The sequence below is a fragment of the Mustelus asterias genome, chromosome 15, assembly GCF_964213995.1.
Source record: "Mustelus asterias chromosome 15, sMusAst1.hap1.1, whole genome shotgun sequence".
Classification (NCBI taxonomy): domain Eukaryota; kingdom Metazoa; phylum Chordata; class Chondrichthyes; order Carcharhiniformes; family Triakidae; genus Mustelus; species Mustelus asterias.
Window position 1 is genome coordinate 66160993 of NC_135815.1, and position 17014 is coordinate 66178006.

At 42.4% G+C, this 17014-nt stretch overlaps 1 protein-coding gene across 8 annotated transcripts in view; it reads right to left on the reverse strand.

Moving 5' to 3' along the window:
• Positions 1 to 8229: 8229 nt before the first annotated feature.
• The window catches only part of dop1a (DOP1 leucine zipper like protein A), a 352103-nt gene continuing 343318 nt past the window's right edge, over positions 8230 to 17014 (reverse strand). For 6 of the 8 annotated variants that reach the window (XM_078230041.1, XM_078230044.1, XM_078230040.1 and 3 more), the window contains 3 exons: positions 15520 to 15684; positions 11522 to 11651; positions 8230 to 8835 (listed from right to left, as the gene is read on the reverse strand). In XM_078230041.1, the coding sequence (XP_078086167.1) occupies positions 8530 to 8835; positions 11522 to 11651; positions 15520 to 15684 (601 nt within the window). In that variant the 3' untranslated portion in view covers positions 8230 to 8529. Of the gene's footprint in view, positions 8836 to 11521; positions 11652 to 15343; positions 15685 to 17014 lie in introns of those variants that run through there. The other 2 variants (XR_013499663.1, XR_013499664.1) reach the window with 2 other exon arrangements.

Here is a 17014-nt window from a genome sequence, read left to right on the forward strand (position 1 = left end):
GGGACCTTAATGTTTGTCACCAGTTGGTCAGGGGAAAAGATTGAGAATGAATACTACCACCCTTGCCCAACACGTTTAATTTTTTCAGACCTGTTTTTGACAGGTTTACAAAGCTGGTGCACAAAAATAATTGTAGTTTCTAATTATTTTCTGTTTTGTCTCTTACGTTTCAAAAGCCTGTCAGTCATCTATCTGCTCAGCAGATAAGCTAATGGTCACTAATTAATGTAACTGAGAAGAGAGTTAAAAAGTTCTGTTGAAAGTTTTGCACATCAGCTTATATTCTCCTTCCACATTAATGTAATCTCATCATGAAAATCTTTGTTCATCATGAAACTGTGATTTAAATTTGTTGCAGACCTATAAAAGGGTTGATTATCAGGACATCATAGAAGGCTATATTTGTTATAATGAGGTTCAGTTATTGTGCAAAGTGTTACTGATGACTTTGTTTATAATCAGATTAAATGGGTTAAAACTAATGAAAATTTTAGGTTACTTTTGTATGAAGTACTGTCAACAAACACCGAATATATGATAGAGAAGTTATTCCACTGCACTAACAGTGGCATCAGCTGACGATGTGGAAAATCACCTATGCAAATTACTGCTTTTTTGTGGACAATTATCACCCATCACTATTGTTCATCAGCAAATCTATCAAGAAGCACCTGCTCACATTCGAGCTCCAGAAGTGAGATGAGAGTAACGTGCCATGGATATAAAGACAGCATTTCTTCAAGCAGTGCTAGAAAAATTGAAGTCAATGAGAATTGAGTAGGGGTGGGAGATCTCCATTACTTGGATTCTTACTAAGCACAAAGGACAGAGTTGTGATTGTTTGAAGCCAATCATCTTTTCCCAAAGGTAGGGGAGCCAAAGGGCCTGTTTCCATGCTGTAAACCTCAATTACTATCTCAACATTTGCTGTAGGAGCTTCCCAGGGTTTCCTCCCACATAACCTGCGCAGCTTTGCAAAGTTGTGCCTTCCCAGGGTTGTACTCAACCATCTTCAGCTGTTTCATCAATGATTTTCCTACTTCTCATAAGGTGAGAGGTGGAGATGTTCACTGATGGGTTTGCACGGTGTTCAGTATGTTTTGTGACTCCTTAGATAAAGCAAGACATTTCAGCAAGACCTGGACCATATTCAGGCTTGGGCTGATAAGTGGCAAGTTATATTTGTGCTACACAAGTTCTCTCCCAGATGAGAATGCTTTGTTATTCCACAGCATTACCATCAGCAAATTGATCAGAACTCAATGGACCAGCCGTACTGTGGCTACAGAATTCGGTCAGATGTTTGGAATTCTGTGGCAAATAATTCATCTGACTCCACAGAACCTGTCCACCATCTGTACAAGTCAGCTGTGTGAGGGAATACTCTCCACTTGCTTGCATAAGAGCAGCTGGGAAAAACTCATGTAAAGCTTGACACAATTAAAGTTTTGCACATTCTCTGTGTGGGTTTCCTTCAGGTGCTGTGGTTTCCTCCCACATAACCTGCGCAGCTTTGCAAAGTTGTGCCTTAGTGTCAGGGGCATTAGCAGGGGTAAATATGTGGGCTTATGAGGCTAAGGCCTGGGTGGGATTGTTGATGGGCCAAATGGCCTCCTGGACTGTAGGGATTCTATTGATTTCATGAATCCAGGACAACGACACCCCCTTGAGCAGCACCCTATTCATTCTATGACATAGGGATTACTAATCACAACTCAGCATTAAACAATGTAAGATGCAGAGGGAGGGTAGTCCAATAATTCCCATTTACCCCACTCTCCCTAAAGCCCTGCAAGTGCTGATCCAATTTCTCCTTGAAATTGTCTCCGCTTCCACAATCCTCATAGGTAGCAACTTCTAGGTCACTACCACTTGGTGCCTAAAAAACTTTAGTCTACATGTTTCCAGAGTCAAAACCTTAGATTTGTTTTTTCTAGTTCCTCAGCAAATCGGAATATATTTTCCCCATCCGCCCCATTAGGGCGGCACGGTAGCACAGTGGTTAGCACTGCTGCTTCACAGCTCCAGGGTCCCGGGTTCGATTCCCGGCTCGGGTCACTGTCTGTGTGGAGTTTGCACATTCTCCTCGTGTCTGCGTGGGTTTCCTCCGGGTGCTCCGGTTTCCTCCCACAGTCCAAAGATGTGTGGGTTAGGTTGATTGGCCAGGTTAAAAATTGCCTCTTAGAGTCCTGGGATGTGTAGGTTAGAGGGATTAGCGGGTAAATATGTGGGGGTAGGGCCTGGGTGGGATTGTGGTCAGTGCAGACTCGATGGGCCGCATGGCCTCCTTCTGCACTGTAGGGATTCTATGATTCCTCATCTACACATTTCATTCCCCGATACACTGCTATTAAATCTCCTTTCCACGATCCCTCATCACTGGAACCATTCGGGTCTCTACACCTCAAGGACTTTCATATTCTCCTGAAAGTGATGAACAGAATTGGGCATAATACTTCAATTATGGCTTAATCACAGCTTTATAGAGGTTTAGTGGAATTTGCCTACATCTAGAACATAACAGCGCAGTACAGGCCCTTCGGCCCTCAATGTTGCGCCGACCTGTGAAACATTTTAAACTAGATAGGTTGGGGGGAGGGGAGCTAGAAGAGTTGACTAGGATCAAGGAACTAATTGATGGGGGGGAGGATGCAGGGGTAAGAGGAATTACAAAATTAATGGTAGAGGAGAGGGTGCAAGTGAATGAAGGTGGTAATTTAGATAAGGGAGTAGAGGGAGAGGGTGTTCGCGACTCATCAAAGCGGGTCCAGATAAAAGCTGGAATAAGGACACTTTGCCTGAACGCACGAAGCATTCGGAACAAGGTAAATGAGTTGATGGTGCAAATCAGCACAAGTGGGTACGATCTGGTGGCCATTACAGAAACGTGGCTGAAAGGTGACCAGGACTGGGAGATGAATATCCAGGGGTATCAGGCGTTTAGAAAGAATAGACAGGAAGGAAAAGGTGGTGGGGTCGCGCTATTAATAAGAGATAATATCAGGGTAGTACTGAGGGATGACATAGGCTCTGAGGAACAAAACGTGGAATCATTATGGGTAGAGATGAGGAATAGTAGAGGGAGAAAGACACTAGTAGGTGTGGTATATAGGCCCCCAAATAATAATGTTGAAGTAGGGAGGGCTATAAACAAGCAGATAAGGGATGCGTATAAAAACGGAACGGCAATAATCATGGGGGACTTCAACATGCACATTGACTGGCAGACTCAAGTCGGTAAGGGTGGAATGGAGGAAGAGTTCTTAGAATGCTGTCGGGATAGTTTCCTTGAACAGCATGTTACAGAACCGACGAGGGAACGAGCTATTTTGGATCTGGTATTGTGTAACGAGGTAGGTAGAATTAAGGATCTTATTGTGAAGGACCCTCTTGGGTCTAGTGACCACAATATGGTCGAATTTCTGATTCAGATGGAAGAGGAGAAAGTTTGGTCCCAAACCAGTGTCACCTGTTTGAACAGAGGGAAATATGATAGGATGAGGGATGAATTGGCTAAGGTAGACTGGGAGAGCAGGCTGGCAGGTAGGATAGCTGAGGAACAGTGGAGGATTTTTAAGGAGATCCTTTTCAGTTCTCAGCAAAAATATAGTCCAGCAAAAAACAAGGATTGTAAGAAAAGGGAGAACCAGCCGTGGATAACGAAGGAAATAAAGGAGAGTATTAAAATAAAAACAGCTGCGTAGAGTGGCCAAAAATAGTGGAGAAACAAGTGATTGGGAAAAATTTAAGAAACAACAAAGAGAGACTAAGAAAGCGATAAAGAAAGGAAGGATAGACTATGAAGCTAGGCTAGCAATTAATATAAAAAATGATAGTAAAAGTTTTTATAAATATATAAAAAGGAATAGAGTGGCTAGAGTGAATGTTGGACCCTTGGAGGACGAGAGGGGGAGTTAATAGTGGGAAATGAGGATATGGCTGAGTTTTTAAATAAATTTTTTGTGTCGGTCTTCACGGTGGAGGACACAAATAGTTTGCCAAATATTAACGATAGAGGGTTGGCAGCAGGAGAAATACTTAATACAATTAATGTTACCAGAGAGGCAGTGCTGGGTAGACTAATGGGACTGAAGGTGGACAAGTCCCCGGGTCCGGATGGAATGCATTCCAGGGTATTGAAAGAAATGTCAGAGGTAATAGTGGATGCATTAGTGATTATTTATCAAACCTCGTTGCATTCTGGGGTAGTGCCGGTTGATTGGAAAACGGCTAATGTTACGCCGCTGTTTAAAAAAGGAAGGAGACAAAAGGTGGGTAACTATAGGCCGGTCAGCTTAACGTCTGTAGTAGGGAAAATGCTGGAATCCATTATTAAAGAGGAGATAGGGCATCTGGATAGAAATGGTTCGATCAATCAGACGCAGCATGGATTCATGAGGGGAAAGTCGTGCTTGACGAACATGTTGGATTTTTATGAAGATGTGACTAGGGCGGTTGATGGAGGAGAACCGGCGGATGCGGTATTTTTGGATTTCCCAAAGGCGTTTGATAAGGTGCCCCATAAAAGGCTGCTGAAGAAGATTAGGGCACACGGAGTTGGGGGTAGTGTGCTAAAGTGGATTGGGGACTGGCTATCCGACAGGAAGCAAAGAGTCGGAATAAATGGGTGTTTTTCCGGTTGGAGGAAGGTAACTAGTGGCGTGCCGCAGGGATCGGTACTCGGGCCGCAACTATTTACCATTTATATAGATGATCTGGAGGAGGGGACGGAGTGTAGGGTAATGAAGTTTGCAGACGACACAAAGATAAGTGGAAAAGTGAATCGTGTGGAGGACGGAGAAGATCTGCAGAGAGATTTGGACAGGCTGAGTGAGTGGGCGAGGATATGGCAAATGGAGTATAACGTTGATAAATGCGAGGTTATACACTTTGGAGGAAATAATAACAAATGGGATTACTATCTCAATGGAAACAAATTAAAACATGCTACCGTGCAAAGGGACCTGGGGGTCCTTGTGCATGAGACGCAAAAGCCCAGTCTGCAGGTACAACAGGTGATCAAGAAGGCAAATGGGATGTTGGCCTATATCGCGAGGGGGATAGAATATAAAAGCAGGGATGTCTTGATGCACCTGTACAGGGCTTTGGTGAGGCCGCAGCTGGAATAGTGTGTGCAGTATTGGTCCCCTTATATGAGGAAGGATATATTGGCATTGGAGGGAGTGCAGAGAAGGTTCACCAGATTGATACCAGAGATGAGGGGTTTGGATTATGAGGAGAGGCTGAGGAGATTGGGTTTGTACTCATTGGAGTTTAGAAGGATGAGGGGGGATCTTATGGAGACTTATAAGATAATGCAGGGGCTGGATAGGGTGGAGGCGGAGAGATTCTTTCCACTTAGGAAGTTAAAACTAGAGGACACAGCCTCAAAATAAAGGGGGGTCGGTTTAAGACAGAGTTGAGGAGGAACCTCTTCTCCCAGAGGGTGGTGAATCTCTGGAATTCTCTGCCCACTGAGGTGGTGGAGGCTACCTCGCTGAATATGTTTAAAGCGCGGATGGATGGATTCCTGATCGGTAAGGGAATTAAGGGTTATGGGGATCAGGCGGGTAAGTGGTACTGATCCACGTCAGATCAGCCATGATCTTATTGAATGGCGGGGCAGGCTCGAGGGGCTAGATGGCCTACTCCTGCTCCTATTTCTTATGTTCTTATGTGTCCTATATCTATCACCCCTCAATTTAAAGCTATGTCCCCTCGTGCCAGCCATCACCATCCAAGGAAAAAGGCTTTCACTGTCCATCCTATCTAATCCTCTGATCATCTTGTATGCCTCTATTAAGTCACCTCTTAACCTTCTCTCTAACGAAAACAGCCTCAAGTCCCTCAGCCTTTCCTCATATAAGACCTTCCCACTATACCAGGCAACATCCTGGTAAATCACCTCTGCACCCTTTCCAATGCTTCCACATCCTTCCTATAATGCGGCGACCAGAACTGTACGCAATATTCCAAGTGCGGCCACACCAGAGTTTTATACAGCTGCAACATGACATCATGGCTCCGAATCTCAATCCTTCTACCAATAAAAGCTAACGCACTGTACGCCTTCTTAATAACCCTATCAACCTGGGTGCCAACTTTCAGGGATCTATGCACATGGACACCGAGATCTCTCTGCTCATCAAATGTAAATGTAAAATAGAAATGTAAAAGAATTAAAATAAAATATGTGCTCAATACTTCTTCCCAAGAAGCCTGAGATTCCATATGCTTTCTACTTTCTCAATATGTCTGACTCTTTCCAAGATCTATGCACATGAATCTCCCTGTCCTTCAGTCCCCCTAATACTGATGCATTTTGACAGAAGGAATATACAAACACCACCCATCTCTATGTTAAATTTAATCTCCTGCCCATTCTGATTGCCTGCAAGAGGCTACTGATAAGCTAAGGGTATAATCTTCACAACATACTTCTCTACCTATCTTTACATCGTTTGCAAATTTAGAAACCATGCCTTTCTGCCAATCATGCATTCTCTGTTTCCTAACTTTCTTTGCTCTTCTCCTGTTTAAATACCTGTAGAAATGCCTACTATCTTTTACATTTCTAGCTAGCTTCCTCATTCCCTTGATTAACCTTCCAGTCATTCTCTGCTGTCCTTTATATTCAAACCAATCATCTGACAAATCATTCATCTTTGAACAGTTATGTTTTTTTCCTTCAGTTCAATGCTTTAATTTAGTTAACCATGGATGGTGGCTCCTATTTTATATACTTTTTATAGTAGGAATATATTTAAGGGTTTTCTAAAATATCCACACTGTTTTTCTATTGAATGTTCCTTCGCCTAATTTCCCAGTTCACTTCAGTTTTCATGCCTGCGTAGTTGCCCTTATCCAGATTTAAAATACCAGCCCTAGATTCACTTCTTCCTTTCAAACTAGATGCAACATTCAGTCATATTGTGGTCACTGCTACCTAGCAGGCCTTTACTCTGAGGTAATTAATTAATCTTGTAACATTACATAATACTAAATCAATAACCTGCAAGTTCCAGAACGTGCTGTTCTAAGGAACTATTTTGAAAGCTGTTATAGATTTAAAATGGTTGCAGGTTGCTTTAAGAACTAATCACATGATTTGATGGTAATGTCATTAGGCTGTTTGCAGAGACTGCTGTTTTACTTTGTTCTCTGAGCAGAAAAGATTTTCAATAAAACTTGTTAGTTTAAATCTACATATGCAAACTTTTTTTTTTGTAAAAACCCCCAACAAAGATGGGTTATTACAGAAAGAAAATTGGCAGCAAGTCAGGATTTTGTTTTGTAAGGACACAAAGTAGGAGAAAAAAATCCGTAGTGGATTCTCACATTTGGAATATGAAAAGGCTGGGGAAAAGCAACAACAGAATTAGAGACTGAAGTGCTGGTGCAGAAAGACAAGCAAGTAAAAAGCTCTCTGTAGTTTTAAAAGGGTTTTTTTTTGATCAGAGGGTGAGATTCCAGGCAATATCTGGTATATTTGAAAAAGTGGATGCCTTGCTGTACAGCTGGGGTCATTTGAAAAAAAATGCATCAAGTTATCGGTCTCCAGGGTAAAAGGGGAGTACTGGGAAGACAGTAAAAAATATTACTTTTTAACCACTAGTGCCTGCGAGACCGTTTAATGAAGAAAATGTATCATGGAGTTTGTACAAGCGAATAAAATTATCACTGCAGGTGTTTTTCAGGGTAGTGTCACTTGTCAGTTTTGCTTCATCAATGAATTTCCCTCCATATGGTCATAAGTGGAAATGTTTGCTGAAGATGGTTCAGGTGATCAGGGGTTTGGGTATTAGGGACTGGTTGGGTGTTCAGTGGAGTGTCCAGTGGTAGTCAGGTGCTCAGTCAGAAGGGAGGGTCGTCAGAGGAGTGGGGTGCTGTGGAGGGAATCCTGGAACTCAGAGGTTAGGTTTTCTTCCTGGGTCAAAATCCTGGAATTCTCTATCTAACATACACTTTGGGTGTATCTAAAGCACTGGAACTGCAGTAATTCAAGAAGGGCAATTAGAGATGGGGAATAAATGCTCCCATGAAAGATTAAACAAGATCTTAAACATTTCACTGAGTGTCTTGAACCTCCACCTTCATTCCTTTTGCTTTTTGACTTCTCACCACACCTTTCACATTCAGTATTCTTGATGCAATTCATTACAAAAAACATGCTGGCTCAAGACCCGTTCTGCTCTGCTTCACTGCAATGGATTACATTGTACACCAATGATACATATAATAACTACTGCAACATTTAATAATGGGCCATCACACTAGAATTTATCATGAATGCAGTTATTTAGAACCAAATAGAATAATACAGTAATTTACATTTTAGGCACCATAATCAATATGAGCCAACAATACCTGACAAAACCAAATTCAGTATTCAGGACACAATCTGTACAAATAAAATTTAATATAATTACATCCTTGAAATGAGTTCCTTATTTAAGTACAAACAAAAATGTACATATTGCAAAAGATTTGCTCTGAGTGATTCATTACACTACCTCCACTGGGATACTATTATGTTTTTATAACTCCTTCCAGGAAATCTTTCTCAAGCACTTCCTCTATTTTTTGCCTGGCTTTGCTCCAGAATGTTTTCTGGTTCTCAGTTTTCATGTCTTTGTTTGAAAATGAGTTTATGTGCAGGACTGGGCTCCCGGATGATCCAGTAAACCTGCTGGAGATTTTGTTGGAGAAAAACTGGCTAAGTACATTGAAGAAAGGAAGCAGTTGCTCGATACTACGAATGGTGTAAACCGTCAGCAGCAGATGACCTGGTTCCCAAACTAGTGTCCTCCCTGAGTTGTCATCCTCTGGATTTTTCTGTAAATAAACACAAAATTCTGCCATGAATTAGATACCAGTTACTCATGATTAAGATTGACAAATACAATAATTGAGCTTTTCCAGAATGCAGATATTGAATTTTGAATAGTATTCCATAACAGTTTCATAACAATATTCACACTGTGCCCCAGAGGCAGATATTAAGGGCCTATGGTCAAAATCTTGGTCAAAGTCCTAGGATTGAAGGAATGTCTTAACAGAGGAAGAGAGAGGGAACTCCAGAGCTTAAGACTTAGGCAACTGAAGTCATAGAACCCAATGTTGGAGCGAGTCAAATAGCGAGAGTTGCTCTAAAGGCCAGAATTGGAGGAGTACAGAGAGCTAAAAGAGTTGTAGGACAGGAGGAAATTGCACAGGTAGGGAGGAAATTGAAAACAACGGTAAGAACTTTAAAATCAAGTGTTTTTTAACCAGCAACCAATGTAGGTCAGCAAGCAAAGGGGAGTTAGAAGAATGGGACTTGGTGCAAGTTAGCACACAGTTTGCTCATTTCTGCTACGCTAAAGTTCAATGTGTCAAACAACAGGAGCAAAGAAATCAGAAAACAGGAGTAGACCATTTAACCCCTCAAGCTTGTTCCGCTTCCAGTCAATGAGATTATGACTGATCTACGACTTATCTCCATGCACTCACCTTTGCCCCATATCCCTTTGCGTAACAAAAGAAAATCAATCTCCGATCTGAAATTCAGACTGTTAATTGTTTTTTGTGCAAAAGAATTCCAGATTTCAATTATCCTGTGTCAAAATGTTTCCTGATTTCACACCTGAAAATTCTGGCCCCTATGTAACCAAATTGCATAGCACTGGCATACTGCTAGTTTACTGTACAGCCATTGCTCCTCTCCATTTATTTTTTTAAATATTCTGTTATTCCAGTCACACTTTTCTCACTGAAATTGCCTCACCTCTTTTGTCCACACTTGGAATAAATTTTTAATGAGGGCTGAAGCTGAGTGGCTCTGGTGAAATTCAAACTGAGCACTGAAGAACAAGTTATTGCTGTGTAAATGCTACTGAATAGCAGTGTTGATATCACCTTCCCTCACTTTGCCTATTGATTTGAGAATAGACTGATGGGGCAGTAATTGGCCAGAATGGATTGCTGTTTTTTATGGTCAAGGTTGTTTTCCATATTGTCAGGTAGTTGCTAGAGTTGTAGCTGTACTGAACAGCTTGGCTGGGGGCTGGAGTGCAAATTTGCAGTACTACAGCTGGTTGTTGTCAGGTTGCATTGCCTTTCACCTGTCGTGACATCACATGCAGTGAATCAAATTAACTGAATACTTGCAAAGTGTTGCTGGATACCTCAGTAGGAAGCGAAGATGGATCATCCCCTCATCACTTCTGGCTGAAGATGGTTGAACAATTTTGTCTTTTGTACTCACATGCTGGGTTCCATCATTAAAACTGGGGATGTTTGTGGAACCTCCATTCCCAGCTAGATATGGCTTTGATCTAACCCATTAGTTATACGATTTTTTAGATTTTTCTATAACATGTTGCTTGTGCTCTTTAGCATGCATGTAATCCTGGTTGTAGCTTTATAAGGCTGGCACCTCATTTTTAGGTGTGCCTTCTGAACTCTTCATTGAATCTGAGCGAGACCCCTGGCTTGATGGTAATTGTAGAATGAGGGCTATGCCAGGCCACGAGCTTACAGACTGTGGCTAAATACAATTCTGCGACTGCTGATGGCCTACTGCACCTCATGGATGCCCAGTTGTGAGCTGCCATATCTGTTCTGAATCTATCTCATTTAGCAAGGTGATATCACCACTTAATGTGATGGAGATGTCCTCAATGTGAAGTCCCCACAAGGCCTATGTGGTGGCCATTCCATAGTTGATTTATTCAACCACCCCCTCACCTCCACGTTTTGAGGCTCTTGCCCTGAATAATACATTAATTACTCTCTCCCATCTGGTCACTCCCAGTTTCTTTATTGCCTTTGATGGGGCAATAAAGAAACTCCCTTTATTGCATTCTCTCACTTCCTTTGTCCCACCATTAGTGGTTGTGTCTTCAGTTTGTTTTCCTGACCCCATGCTTGCAAATACCGCTCCTAATATCTTTGGCTTGGTATCCATTTTTTAATTTTGCCACTGTGAAGCGCCTTGTTTTTTTTACAACTACGTTAAAATTCTTGTATAACTGCAAGTTATTGTTTGCTGAATATTAATCAGTTCTGTGAGATTAAATGGCCTTTTTCTGTGTTGTAAATACCATGTAATCTGCAGCCACAATGTTCTCTACCCATGTAGCTGTTTAAATTGCATATAGCAGTTGATCAATAACTTTTGTCAATTCTTCTCACCTTTGGTTTCTCTGACACCTTTTCCCTATTATGACACTCATGAAGCTACATCTTTGAAACGTTATAGATTGTAGGTTAAAATAATTGATCATTGTATTTCTGCAAACTGGAAGACTGCATGCAAGACCATTGGATTTGGGTTCCCAGATAGCTCAGTGAATTTACTAGCTCACTCAGCCTTGAACCCGGATGGTACTGAAGCCTGGCAACTAACTAGCCTGCTGACAGTCACGTATGAATATTGACCACTGGAGCTACTGGCTATTGAAATATACCCAGGCAAGAAGTCAAAGCCTTTGAGAAAGTTGGAGTAAAGAGGCAATTAGAGACAGAGGAAAGAAAATACCTTTGTTCGTTTCCTCAGCAGTTTGGCCAATCGAACTACATAAGGCTTAAATTCTCTTTGATGTGTTCCTTGTCTGCGAACCTCCAGCCCTGAATCATCAGAAACTTCTGGAATGAAAGCCCAACGATACCTAAACATATAGAGTGATTTTAAGTTTGTTGCTTTTATGCAATCGCAATACTTTAAACATGTTTCAAAAACATCCACCAAGTCAAAGACAATACTCTCGGTGTGACCTCACCAAGGCTCAACACAATTCCAGTAGATCGCCTTTCTCTTATATGTCAACTCTATTTTAATAAAGACTAACATACTAAATACTTCATAATTGCTTGCTGTACATGAATGTTAACTTTCTGGATTCATTTGCAAGGGGCCCAGATCCCCGAATATCAACATTTCCTAAACTTTCACCATGCAAAAAATATTCTGCTTTTCTAACTGTCTTACTAATGTGGATAACTTAACACTTCTTCACGTTCTGTTTCATCTGCCACATTCTTGCTCACTCACCCAACCTATCTAAATCCTTTCATGGCCTCTTTACATCCTCCTTATGGCTTAATACTGACGGTGCCCATCCACGATTTGTTGTTGAGTGAAGTCACAAATGCTAATCAGTAGTCTACATTTGGATACCATAAAATGGTTGAATTTGCATTCGATCTATTTTGCATGATTTTGTCTTTTTTCCTCGAACAGAGGTCTGAACAATCCCCATCCTCCAACACTCTCCTCCGTCTGCCTGAACTTGTTCTCTCACTCAACAATTTCTCCTTTAACTTGTCTCACTTCCTCCAAATAAAAGATGTGGCTAAGGGCACCCACATGAGTCCCAGTTATGCCTGTCTCTTTATGGGTTATGTGGAGCATTCCCTGTTCCAGTCCTACTCCTGTCCCGACCCACAACTCGTTTATCGGTACATTGACCAATATGTCGGTGCCACTTCATGCTCTCATCTGGACCTGGAAAAATGGTCAATTTTGCTTCCAATTTCCACCCCTCTATCACCTTCACATGGTCCATCTCTGACACTTCTCTTCTCTTCCTTGACCTCTCTGTCTCCATTTCTGGTGATAAACTGTCCACCAGTGTACATTACAAGCTGACCGACTCCCACAATTACCTTGACTACAGCTCTTCACACGCCGCATCGGTTCTGATTATGCCACTTTCAAAAATAGCGCTGCCGATTTGTCTTCCTTCTTCCTCAATCATGGTTTTCCACTCACTGTGGTTGACAGGGTCCAACCCATCCCCCGGGCCACTGCTCTCACCCTCTCCCCCCCCCTCCCAGGATAGGGCCCCCCTTGCCCTTACTTTTCACCCCACCAGTCTCCACATTCAAAGGATCATCCTCCATCATTTATGTCAACTCCAACATGCTGCCACTACTCAACACATCTTCCCCTCACTCCCTCTGTCACAAGAACTGTTCTCTCCAGGACACCCTGGTCCACTCCTCCATCACACCCAACACCTCACCCCCTGCCCATGGTACCTTTCCATGCAATCATAAAAGGTGCAACACCTGCCCCTTTACCTCCTCCCTGCTTACCATCCCAGATCCTAAACACCCCTTTCAGGTGAAGCAACGCTTCACATGCACCTATCCAAAGATGTGTGGGTTAGGTGGATTGGCCATGCTAAATTGCCCCTTTGTGTCAGGGGGACTAGCTAGGGTAAATGCATGGGGTTATGGGGATAGGGCCTCGGTGGGATTGTGCAGGGGCCGAATGGCCTCCTTCTGCACTGCAGGATTCTATGCACCTCCTTCAATCTGGTCTGTTGCATTCACTGATCCCAATGCGGTCTACTCTACATCAGAGACACCAAATGCAGATTGGGTGACTGCTTTGCTGAACACCTTCAGTCCATCCGCAAGCAGGACCCAAATCTTCCTCTCACTTGCCGCTTCAACACACCATCCTGCTCTCCTATCCACATGTCCGTCCTTGGCCTTCTGCAATGTTCCAGTGAACCCCAATGCAAACTGGAGGAACAGCACCATCTTCTGATTGGGCACTTTACAGCCTTCTGGACTGAACATTGAGTTCAACAACTTCAGAGTACAAACTCTTTCCTCTACTTTCACCCCATTTCCATTTACTTTATTTCATTTTCTTTCTTCTTTTCATCTCATTTATCCATTTTCATCATCCTTCTTTCTCCATTCCAGCTCTCCTTCTTGCACCGCCCCCACAGACGCTATCAGAGCTGCTGAGATTTTCCAGCATTTTCTGTTTGTTTAAGCCCTTGCTTAATTTTGATTCACTTTTTAAAAAAAATTTAACCATGATGATAAAGATATAAACAGAAAGGTAGTGTTAAAAAAAAAGAGGCAAAACATGCACAAGAAAGACTCTGGCCTCCATCCCACCGTAAGAAGTCTCACAACATTAGGTTAAAGTTCAACAGGTTTATTTGGTAGCACAAGCCACTAGCTTTCGGAGCGCTGCCCCTTCATCGGGTGAGTGGGAGTTCTGTTCACAAACAGGGCATATAAAGACACAAACTCAATTTACAAAATAACAGTTGGTTCCATTATTGGAATTGGTTCCAACCATTATTTTGTAAATTGAGTTTGTGTCTTTATATGCCCTGTTTGTGAACAAAAAACTCACACTCACCCGATGAAGGGGCAGCGCTCCGAAAGCTCGTGGCTTGTGCTACCAAATAAACCTGTTGGACTTTAACCTGGTGTTGTGAGACTTCTTACTGTGTTTACCCCAGTCCAACGCCGGCATCTCCACATCATGGCTCCCTCCCACCCCCTGGTGCTATGCTCTTGCCTACTTGCCTCCGCTCCCCCAACATTACTGTGGCCTGCCTGCCTCCCTCACCAACGTTGCTCTCTGGCCTGCCTCCCTCACAAATCATAGAAATCATAGAAACCCTACAGTACAGAAAGAGGCCATTCGGCCCATCGAGTCTGCACCGACCACAATCTCACCCAGGCCCTACCCCCATCTCCCTACATATTTTACCCGCTAATCCCTCTAATCTACGCATCCCAGGACACTAAGGGGCAATTTTAACCTGGCCAATCAACCTAACCCGCACATCTTTGGACTGTGGGAGGAAACCGGAGCACCCGGAAGAAAGCCACGCAGACACGAGGAGAATGTGCAAACTCCACACAGACAGTGACCCAAGCCGGGAATCGAACCCAGGTCCCTGGAGCTGTGAAGCAGCAGTGCTAACCACTGTGCTACCGTGCCGCCCAAATGTTGCTCTCTGGCCATTTCCGCAACCCCCCCTCACTTTGAGCATTGCTCTCTTGCCTGCTTTCCCCTGGTGTTGCTCTCCAGCCTGCTCCTGCCGGCATTGCTTGCCAGCCCTGTCTCTCCCCCTCGGTTCTTACCAGGGTCTGTTTTCAGCTGTTCCAATCCTGGTTCCAGTTCTGAACTGAAGCTCCTGACTCCATCTATGGCAGAAGGTTAGTCATAGTCCCAGGCTTTAAGCAGCTTCCTGCACCAACCATCTTCTGCCATGAGATGGAACCTGGTCAATCTAAAATGACTGAGGTGAGCATAATTTTTTAAAATTATACCATGTATTGTATTTCTTTTATATTTAATGATTTATTTTATTTTGCAGTTTATTTAAGCTAGGAATGCACAGTACTACACACTGTGTTTTTCAACTTGTACATTGGTTTTTCCGGCGACAAACGTCCACAGGAATCTAACTCTGGCTTTAACATTGATTCCAATTGGAGTCCATCATTCATTTAAAGTTGCTTCACATAAAGTCGTGATTTTTAAGAATGCAACTCACACAACTTTAAGTGAGAACTCCTTGTATACAAGATGCCTTACCTACAACATTTGTCAGCAAACAATGATTAAAGAATGATGTCTTGCACTCAAATATTTTCAATGTTTTTCTCTTCTTTCTTGATCCTGGAAAAGAACACTGAGAAATCGCCACAATAGCAGTAGCAACTTCAGACTAGATTCTATGCTTGGTGGAAACAACATCTCCCTTCACTTACATCTGAAACTGGGGAAGGTTTTCAGAGGGCAAGGTCAAAGCCAAATCCAGGAATTTGCATGCAGATAGGTACAGGCCAAGCCACCGTTGGTTGTTGTAGGAGGTGGAGAACCCATTACCTCCCATGTAGGTAGTTTCCAAGCCAGAGACTGATGGTCCAGCAGTTCTGAAATGGATAAGTTGGTTAACAATGGTAAATGCTTACTCTGTATTTTGGTACATTATCTGTAAGTAAAAGTTTGTAGATAAGAGCCTTTTGAGAAAGTGCTGGCCTAGACATTCAGTGCTACATATTTAGAGGCTTTTTAAAAAAGCAAACATGTCAATACTGTAGAATGGAATGTTACTCTTTCAACACTCAGTGTGGGCATGAAGCAGTCGAGTACAGCATGACTAAAGAGTAAAACATCCACTTGCTGTGCTCAATGTTAGCTGTTACTCCAACCTTAAAGCCACATCTACTACCACATATATATCTTGAAATTTTAACTAGCCAGTCTTAAGATTGTCAATTTACTCCCAACTGGTGCCACCATTGTGCTACATGCCCATGAGGAACCAGGTACAGATTTTTCCAGTACTTCTTATACAAGACTAGCTCATTCAATCATTCTGGTCTGTATTCAACTGAGGCCCCAGATGAAGAGTCATGTTCGGAAACCACAATGGCTGCACCAACCAGGGATGGCAACCAAATGGTGAAATTCTGGAGGGATGGTCCTTATTCTGGAACTTTCCTTTAATCAACTCCTGATTTGTCACTTAAAGAATAACAAAACTTCTATAAAATCACCTCCAAAATGGTTCTGAACAACGTGATGCACATTCTATTTTTTAAACATGGCTTCTTCCAAAATAATAAGAGGATAAATGGTTTCTCCATTAATTTTTGTTTGATTTTTTTCTTTCAGAAAACTTTGGTTCTTGGAATTTAAGGAAAATATTATTGCTGATTGCAGGACCTGTAAGTGTAAATACAGTCCAAACTTAGAAAGAGGAGACAAAGTGCAAACAAGGCTTAGTGTGGGAGTGAGTCTGCAGCTTGTGCAGTTAAAGTTCAATTATTTAAAAAATTCTTGCTAACATTGTGGGCACTTCAGTCAAATTTAGTAGGGGCTGACTAACTGTGTAGTGTAAGATTTGACTGAGAGAAATTTGGAATTTGAGGTTCTGATGAAGTTGGGGTTGGTATTGGGACCCTTGCTTTTCCTGATATATATTAATGATCTAGAGCTTGGTATGCAGGGGACAATTTAAAAGATTTTGGATGGCACAAAACTTGGAAGCATTGCAAACTGTGAAGAGGATAGTGTAGAATTTCCAAAGGACTGACAAGTTGGTGGAGCGAGCAGATAGGTAGCAGATGAGGTTGAATGCAGAGAAGTGTGAGGTGATGCACTTTGGTAGGAAGAACATGGAAAGACAATATAAAATAAATGGTACAATTCTTAAAGGGGTGCAGGAGCAGAGGAGCCTGGATGTAGATGTACATCGAT